At 48.2% G+C, this 9,464-nt stretch overlaps 1 protein-coding gene across 1 annotated transcript; it reads left to right on the plus strand.

Annotated features, from left to right (window-relative positions):
- Positions 1–3,348: 3,348 nt before the first annotated feature.
- LOC127316976 (L-type lectin-domain containing receptor kinase SIT2-like) lies at positions 3,349–5,614 on the plus strand. The gene has a single exon (XM_051347482.2). The coding sequence runs from the start codon at positions 3,671–3,673 to the stop codon at positions 5,393–5,395; it is 1,725 nt and encodes a 574-aa protein (XP_051203442.1). The 5' UTR covers positions 3,349–3,670; the 3' UTR covers positions 5,396–5,614.
- The last annotated feature ends 3,850 nt before the right edge of the window (positions 5,615–9,464 follow it).

Consider the following 9,464-nt stretch of genomic DNA (forward strand, 5'->3'; position numbering starts at 1 on the left):
CAATTAGAACGATGAACAAGTCGCTTATGTCACGTCACGTATGCAGAGCGAAGTTAACGAGCATCAAAATAAACAAATGCCGATTCTTCTGCTAGGCTAAACGGTCAGCTGAAAAATATCTCTTCCATTTCTCCCCGCAGAGCCTCGACTGGTCTAACGTATTTGCTGCGAGTGGACGAATAGCGCCCGGGCTGGTTTGCTCCCGGTGAATGAGTGGTTGTGGTTGATTCAGGTGTAATAAATGCTGATTTTCAGCTGCGTTATATAAATTTGGCAATGGATTCAAATGCATATTCATCAAATTTCATTTGGTGAATTGTTTTTTTATTTCAGATCTCTTACCACTACCACTCTGTTCAGTGCTCAAATTAATTTACTGTAGGCATCCATGCAGGATAATGTCTAGTTCAGTAAAATTGTTTGAATATATTTGGCATTGCCACCATTTCTTTTCATGGTGCTCCTAAATATGTTTTTGTTTTGCAGGGTCATCCCAAGTCCTATGAATGATATTCAACCAGCTGTAAAAAGTGCCTTGACAAAGGCTTACAAAAGGAACTAGTTCTCGTGTTAGGGCATCTCCACGCATTTCGGATGCCCAAAATGTCCGGGCGCGTCCGTTTGTGCGTCCCAAATGGTCAAAATCGACCGCGCGCCCGTTTGCGTCGGAGGTGAAGCAGCCCACGCCGGTGGTGGAGGTGGAGCCGCCCACAGGTTGTACGGTGGAGGTGGAGGCGGCGGTTGCACCGGTTGCGGGGCCGAGTCTTCAAGCGCCCGTCGTAGGGCCTCTTCCTCCGTGAGGCCTGGCGGCATGATGCCGGTGGCATACCGGGGCAGTGACGGCTGCATCAGTCGGTCCACCTCCGAGACGAGGACGCTGAGCCTCTCGATCTCGTCGTCTGTCATCGTTGTCGGGTACTCGAACTCCCGACCCTCCACCATGGCCAATTGCCATTCCTGGAAAATGCAGGCGACATAGTCGTCGTTGTCGTCCTTGGCCTCCTCGTTGTGGTAGGCTAGCGCATCGCTATAGTCGTCGCCGTCGTCCTGTGGAGGCGCCGGCGGGTGATGTGTTCGATGATGAGGCGGCGGTGGATGGTCGAACGGGAAGTCCCTATCGTCGAGGAAGCCCGCCTACCTCCTCGGATCCTTCTTGGTCTTGCGCCAGGTGCACTGGGTGTTGGAGTCGACGGCGAAGGCGGGATCGGCGCGGAGGTCCGGTGGCAGGTAACCGCCGCCTACGACAGATCTCGGTGCTCCTGTCTAGCTTCGCGCGGAGGCACGGGCAGGACAGGAACCCGGAGGTGGCTGAGCCGCCAGCCGCCGCCAGGCAGGTGCACGTCCCGCCAGCCGGCGCACGGCGTCCAGTTCTTGTGCATGAGCCGCGCCAGCTCGACGGGCAGCGACACCCTGTTCGGTCGCGCCTCCTTCTTGATGCCGATGCTAGACACCTCGAAGTCGTTCTTCTTCTTCCCCATGGTGATGCGGCGACGCGCGGTGGTGCGGGTAGGAGCGGAGGTGTCGGTGGTGTGGGTGATGGCAGGAACGATGCCGGTCGATTTTTAAGGCCGGGCGCGCGCGAGATACGATGCCATAGATGACGACGCAGAAGCCCAGCCGCCGCCCGCCAGTGCGCGTGCAGAAGAGACATCCACGACATTGATGGCCGCCGAAGCGATGCGCTCGATACAGCCCTATGACTTGCTGCCAGTCGGGCCCGGTGGAAAAGCGAGCGGTCACTTGAGGCGTCCGCGCAGCGTCCGCCGCGATGCATCCTAACACATATTTGTGCCGCATTTGCGTCTTTATGGACGGCCCAGTCATTATGTGTCGTCCCGCTAGAGTAGGGCCCAAACGTATTTTCAGTCCGCGCGGACTGCGTCCGTTTGCGTCGCCCTTGCTGGAGATGCCCTTATCCGATCAGCGGATCAAATAAATATTCGAAGCAGGAAACACAAACTTTAAAGGAACGAGTGGCAACAGTCCTGGAGCCATCAAGAAACCGCGTGGTACAGGATCGACCTCTACCTCTCACTCTCTCAGTATCTCATCATCTAACTGTACTCACTGACAACTTTTCGGTTCGCATGGCTACCATGCATATTTCTGAGGTGGTTGGGAAGACCAGGCTCTGTACTGCTATCTCAGATAACTACTAATTATACACAACGAGTTATGATGTCAGTTAAAGAACGGATGGCTTGATTGGAAATGGATAAAAGGCTCACCCAAGCTCGGGCGTACTTTGGAGTTTTCGGGCACATCAGATGCTACTGCATGTCTGCATCTCAGTTACTTGGTTGGTATCTTATGTCAAACATGTGTATCTCTTAAGGATTAAGTTTATTTTTGATTGATCATGTGCAGAAGTTGCTTGTCTTTCAGGTAAGCAGTTATTTATGTCGTCCCGACAAAAAGTTTCAAAAAAATAGTACCTATCTCTGCAAACAAAGTGAATTCGGTGCATTGAGAGACACACAAAATGCAGCTTGATTTATTCCAGAAAGTACTGATTTTCCCCTTGTGCTTTAGTCACTTGGTGGACAAAGTCGGTCAACAATGTGTTCCGTTGGATGTACCTATCATATGGCCTCATTTTTCTCCAGTAGGGCCAAAACTCTGGTTTGCTTCTTCGAATAGACACCGGGACGGTGGGACTAGTTGTCCTTCGTCACACGCTTGAGTTATTCATAGCCTATCCCTGCCTGAGAGAAAGATGCCTTGCTCTGGTTCCACCATGCTGCCTCACCTCTTATTGCTCTGTCTCCACTTCCTCATCTCAACCTCCACGGCCTACGCGGACGACGGCTTCACCTACGATGGGTTCTCCGGTAGCATGCTCCGGCTCGATGGCGTAGCTTCGATCTCAAGCAGAGCTCTGATGCTGACCGATGGTGCTCTCAAGAGCGTAGGACGCGCTTTCTTTGGACGCCGGTTTGACTCTGTTTCCTCATTTCGACAACCTTTGTGTTCGTCATCACTGCTCCATACTCTAGTTTTAAACAGAAGGCCCTTGGCCCGGCTTTATATATAAAGCCATCACGGCAACCACAGAGTAGCGATACAACACACACCTCACATGCTGGTACCTCCAAAGTGCTGATACCTCGATACAAATACTACAAGTCTGGTACCCAAGATAAACTCATAGATACAAGGAGAACAGAAGCGCATAGAGCGGGTAGAAGCGGCAGCATGCAGTCATCGACGTCGTCAGTGTCCTCCTGCCCGGATCCGCGCATGTAGCCTCCTAACCTCGTCCAGCGCCGCGTCCAACAACGGTCGGTCCCTCGGTCTGACCAGTACCCTCCAGCTCTGCATGTAGATAGACATTTTGAAGATAGCGTCAGCCGGGCTGGAGATGAGGGAGCCCTCGATGGCTAGCTTGTTACGTATGTTCCAGAGCGCCCAACACTGCGCAGCGAAAGTAAACCAAGCTATCCTACGGAGTCTACCCGACAAGCCGTTGGCAATGGCTACAAAGTCCGCAGCCCCTGCTGGGTTCCAAGTGCAGGAGAGGAGATCCCTGATTCCTGCCCACATGAATTTGGCGATGTGGCAAGTAAAGAAAATATGATCGCAAGTTTCCCATTCGCCACAAAGGGCACATCGCCCATTCGATGGCCCATGCCGCTTAACTAATTGGTCCCCCGAGGGGAGCCTCCCCCGGATGAGTTGCCAGAGGAAGCCATACTCTAGTTTAAGCGGGAATGGGCTTGCATTTACGGTTTCCGCCACGACGGACTCTTTATTGGATGCCCTCCCGTCTCAGTACATGGGCATGTTCAGCATCGCAAACGATGGCAATGCCACAAATCAACTCTTTGCTGTCGAGCTGGATACCATACTAAATCCCGAATTCAGGGATATTAACAGTAACCATGTTGGGATCGATGTAAACAGCCTTACGTCTATCAGTAGCAACCCTGCGGGATATTACACCCCAGATGGCAGCTTCTCTTCCTTGAGACTTATTAGTGGTGAACCGATGCAAGTATGGGTGGACTACGATGACAGTTCACACCGCGTGAATGTCAGTTTAGCACCTTACTTGCAGCCTAAGCCTCAGCGACCACTGCTATCAACCACTGTCAATCTTACATCTCTTCTCCCAAGCTCAGTATATGTTGGTTTTGCCTCTGCAACCAGCGTCTTGAGGTCCATACACCGCATTATCGGTTGGAGTTTCAATCCAAAAGGGGACGCCAAACCACTCAACTACACGGCGTTGTCTGAAGTTATACAAGATGTTCGACGGGATAATCAAAGGAGTCACTCGCGTATCCCTATGAAAATTCTTATACCGGTTGTCACTTTGTCAGTATTCGTCACACTTGTTATTATCGTTGCTCTGTATGTTAATATGAAGAAGGCAAGGGAAATTGGTGAGTGGGAGATCGATTCTGGGTCGTCATCTTTCACATATAAAGATCTTGCAACCAGCGGTTTCAGTGACAGAATGCTTCTTGGCAAGGGAGGATTTGGAAAGGTGTACAAAGGGGTGCTGCAAACCTCGAAGCAAAATGTTGCCATCAAGAGGGTTTCGCCAGAGTCGAAGCAGGGGATGAAGGAATTCATAGCCGAGATAACCATCCTCGGTCACCTCCGCCATCGCAACCTTGTGCAGCTGCTCGGTTACTCTCGTCATAAGAGTGAGCTCCTTCTTGTTTACGATTACATGTCAAATGGTAGTCTTGATAGAGTTTTACATGGTCAAGACAGGCAACAAACAGTAGACTGGGTTTGCAGATTTAACATCATAAGAGGCATTGCATCTGGTCTTTGCTACCTCCACGAGGATTGGGAGAAAGTGGTCATCCATCGAGACATCAAGACGAGCAACGTGCTCCTCGACAATGAAATGAATGGTAGACTCGGTGATTTTGGCTTGGCAAGATTACACAACCATGGCACAGACGCCCACACCACGCATTTGGCTGGCACCTGGGGTTACATCGCTCCCGAGCTAGCCAGGTTAGGAAGGGCAACCAAGGCGACTGATGTCTTTGCATTCGGCGTCTTCATGTTGGAGGTGGCTTGTGGGAGGCGCCCAATAGAAGTGAATGATTCTGGTGAGCCAGTGCTGCTGACAGACTGGGTGACCGATGCATGGGAGAGCGGTTCAATCCTCAGATCAGTAGACCCAAGATTGGAAGATTATGTCAGGGAGGAGGCAGAGTTGGTACTAAAGCTTGGCCTGCTATGCTCACACCCAGTACCCAGTGCTAGGCCATCCACGCGCCTAATTGTGCAATACCTTGTAAATGATGTGTTGCTTCCGGATTTCCAGCCAAGTTTTTTGAGCCTTACCAGCAGGGATGAAGACTTTGATCAGCATATCCTGACATGCCCTTCTGTGGTGACAACCATGACTGGTCTTTCTGGAGGAAGGTGATACATGATTTCTTATGGCTGTGATAACTTACATTTACTAAATATATTGTATTGCAGAATTTTCATGTGAACGATGTGTTCTTCCTAAAAATTTATCACATGTAACTAATGTAGTAGAAATATAAAGGTTTCTCTCCTGGATCCCTTGCATCTGGTATCAACTTTGTGGATGGCATATTAATGTTGCCGGGTTCTTATGTTACTAAGCTTTCCTGACCAACACACGTGCTCACCATATATTGTCACTGGTATTTTGACATGTATAATGATGTTATCTTAGAAATGCCACCTAAAAATAATCGACTAGTTGAAAGAGAGATAAATCCAGAAAATGTGTTAGGCTTCTTTTAACTAATTAAGAGATGATCTAAGGAAGTAAGACGATTCTTTTTACTGTACAAGACGTCATATCTCTGGGTTACATGTTTTCTAGTTCAAATATTGTCACTTCAGGAGCATGGAAAATTAATTGTCACATATAACAATGATATTCTATTTTATACCATGTTTGCCCCCCTATATGAATGATATGCATTGCATAAAAATGGACCGTCATATCAGCCATTGTACTGGAACTTAGGTTGTCAATATGTAATATAAAATAAGGTAAGTGCATATTACTAATTATTTTTCAACATCATTCCTCTTTCCATTAATTAATTGTATAACGAATATAGGTTGTCTTCTTTAATATCAATTAAAAGGGAAACTGGACAAGGGAGAACAAAAGGAAATTAAAATTGGTAGGAAAACCCGTCGTGTCGCCCTCGTATCGCCCCCGCGTGGCGGCCGGGCGGGACCCTACTGCGCCACCGCGGCTTCCCCCCTCTCCCCCTCCCCTCCCTCGCCGCCGCCAGGGGGCGTGGTCAGGCAAAGGCTGGCCAGCGACGGCGGCGGGGAATTGTTCGTCATCTCGCGCGCGGGGGTTGGGCGCGGGTCGCCTTCATGGCGGCGCCTGGCCTCGGCTCGGCGACGACATGACGGACGATGAGGCGGTGGTGTGCCCTGCCGGCGGCGGAGGGAGGGGTGGGGGTGGGCTGTAGGGGGAAACCCTAGGTCCCCTTCTCGCCTCTCGGCGGCCGGCGGGGAGGGCTGGCTTTCGGCTGCAGCGGTGCCCAGGCGTGTGCGGTGTCTCTGGACTACGCGATCTGCTTGGTGTCTACGACGACAACCATGGCCAGCCTGGGATGGTCGCCGGCGTGGGGGCCCGACCTGAATAAAGGCGGTTGTCCTGTTATATTGTGATCCAAATTCATATACTAAAGAGAGGCTAACTTCTGACGAGGGTACGGGGGGAGGCAGCCCCCCGCGGTACGGATCGTTGCCACCATCTATATATTTTCCCTGTAAGACGCCGCTAGGGTTTTGTCGCATCATTGTACACCCACGGCGTTTGTAAACACCACCGAAATAGTGAAGTTCTGCTGGCTGGCGCCCGTGGTTTTTCCCTTGTGTGTTGCAAGGGTTTTTCACGTTAAAATCTCGTGTCCCCTGCAGTGTTTTACTTTTCGTTCTTCGTTTATTGTGCATTTCGATTCTAACATGTCCTAGGGTCTCTCTTGGGCGAAGATGAAGATTTGCCGGAGGCCTGCCCTTCATGATCTAGCAGGAATGTTGAGTTTCGGAAGGCACCGCCGGTGAATGTAACAATGCTTCTATTGGCTGGAGTTTGTTGGATCGGTGGTATTCGGTCTTGCGCGCCCATGCTTTTATTTCGACCATTTGGTTCTGGAGGGAGCTGCACGAAGCTCTTTTCTGTGTTGACACCAAGTGACAGTTGATCCATGGTGAAGTCAGAAGAAGAGAATATCATGAAGGCCGGATTGGAGGACTAGCTAATGGAGGTTCAAGTCTTTGCGTTGTTGAGGGGCTTGCTTGGTGTTCTAGACTTCGCAGCAGTGGTATGAAAGTGGGGGCGGCAACACATGTGAAGTTCAGGGTCTTACTTTTCAGGGTGAAAACCCAAGGTCTAGCCTTAACTGGTTGTACCTGGCAATGTCCTTGTTGAAGACATTGTTTTTTTAGAGCGGAGACTATCTTCCGGGTGAAAACCTAAGATCTTTGATCGGGCGACGGCGATGTTCCCTTCTTGGAGGCGTCGCTTTTGAAGAGTCTGAATTTCAGGTGTTGTCTTGGTGGTGGATGTGTCACTGTTGCTAGGGCTGGGATACTGTAGCGGGACTTTTATTTCTTAGTTTTCTTTTTCTCTTTTTTGTTTGTGTGCATCCGTAATGTTATTAGGGCATTACGTTGTTGAAGAGGCTGGATGTAATTGGTATCTTTTGATATTAATGTATTTCCTTTATCGAAAAAAGGAAAAACCGCCGTCTGGCCTCGGCATCGCAAACCATACTAAGGGACGAAAAACCTACCCCTAGCTACAAGAAAGTCTTAACCAACAAGTTCCAGAGAACCACATCTGAACAAAATTCATTCAAATAAAACAGCCTTCAAAAGCTACAGCAACCACACCCAGCGCTCTAGCTCCTTGATCATCAACCGAAACTGCCGATCCAGAAGAACAGTTTACCATGCAACTTTTAATATCTGACGCCTTTGACATCAACTGATCAGCTCCTCCTCTAACCTTGTCCCTACTTATGCTCCATACAACCCTTCCCAGTAGCAAAGAAAGGAACACATAGAAAAGATGGTCACAACAGGAGATCTTACAGATTATTTCTAAAAGGTGATTTGATTTCGCACATTCCAAATAGCTCAAAATATGGCAGCCATGAGTGACATATGATATATCTTTGCCAAAGAGATTTTGGACAGACATTTGCATTAAACATGGACCCTAAAACCCCCAAACCACTTTAAGATGAGAACAAGTAAAGAAGAGATGAGTAGCCACTTCATGTTCACCACAGAAAGAGCACAAAAAGTGAAGCAGACCAATTTCTTTTACTCAGATTATCCCTTGCAAGGATAGCATTCTGAAAAAGTTTCCATGGGATTTTTTAAATCTTTTGATGAATATTCGCCTTCCAAATCCATTTATGGTTAGATCTAGCAACATCCTTTTCCAGCAACGGATAAAACATATTTTGTTGGGAATCTCTTGTTTGCTATGAGACTCCAAACAACACTATCAGAAACTTGAGGCCTGCCAATCTGCACAACACAGTTTTTAATATACTCCCATTGCCCTTGTACCAAAGGAAACAATCTTCTTTTAAGGGGGGTGGTAAAATTGCAACTTAGCACTTTCTCAAAGGTCCAATCCTGAGTATGACACACATCAAACAGCGCGGGATAAGTTTTACACAAGAATGCATTATCCAATCAAGTATTCAACCAAAATCTCACAATATCTCCTTTATTAAGCAGAACCTCTCTCCATTTGACATAGGTTTATTTAGATTTTAATAAAGCTTTCCAACATGGAGGGTCAGACATTCTTGTCTTAACATTCGCCACGGGTTTTTTTCTCAAGTATTTTGCTTTAATAATTTTTTGCCACATCCCATTTCGTGTCTCCGATTTCCACCACCATTTGTATACTAAGGAATTTTTTTTGCTTCCTCAAATCCTTCACACGAAGTCCATTTTTGTTCTTAGATCTACAAGCCGGTTCACCATCTGATTTTTTCCCTTCCCAGTCCAAAAGAACACTAGTAGGAAAAGCCTCATCAGTGGCGCACGAAAATTTGATTCTGTGGCGCATGGGAGGTGCGCCACAGAAACGTCGCCACAAAAATAAGCTTTCTGTGGCGCACCTGGCCGTGCGCCACAGAAATAAGGTTTCTGTGGCGCACTTGGTCCGGTGCGCCACAGAAATAAGTAGTTCTGTGGCGCATGTGATGTAGCTGCGCCACAGAAATAGGTGCGCCACAGAATTATTTTTTGGTGCGCCACAGAACTATCTACAGGTATACTCGATTTTGTGCTCCCTGGAGTATTATACAGGTTTTATACTGGTTTTATACACCGTATACAGGTTATATACTGATATAATATAGACAGATATAATATGGACATATATAATCATCACATCATCATCACATTACTTAGAGCCCGATCGAGTTATACATATAGCTCCATACAACTCATAATCCATGCAAATT

Source organism: Lolium perenne, chromosome 7 (genome assembly GCF_019359855.2).
Source record: "Lolium perenne isolate Kyuss_39 chromosome 7, Kyuss_2.0, whole genome shotgun sequence".
NCBI classification, from domain to species: Eukaryota; Viridiplantae; Streptophyta; class Magnoliopsida; order Poales; family Poaceae; genus Lolium; species Lolium perenne.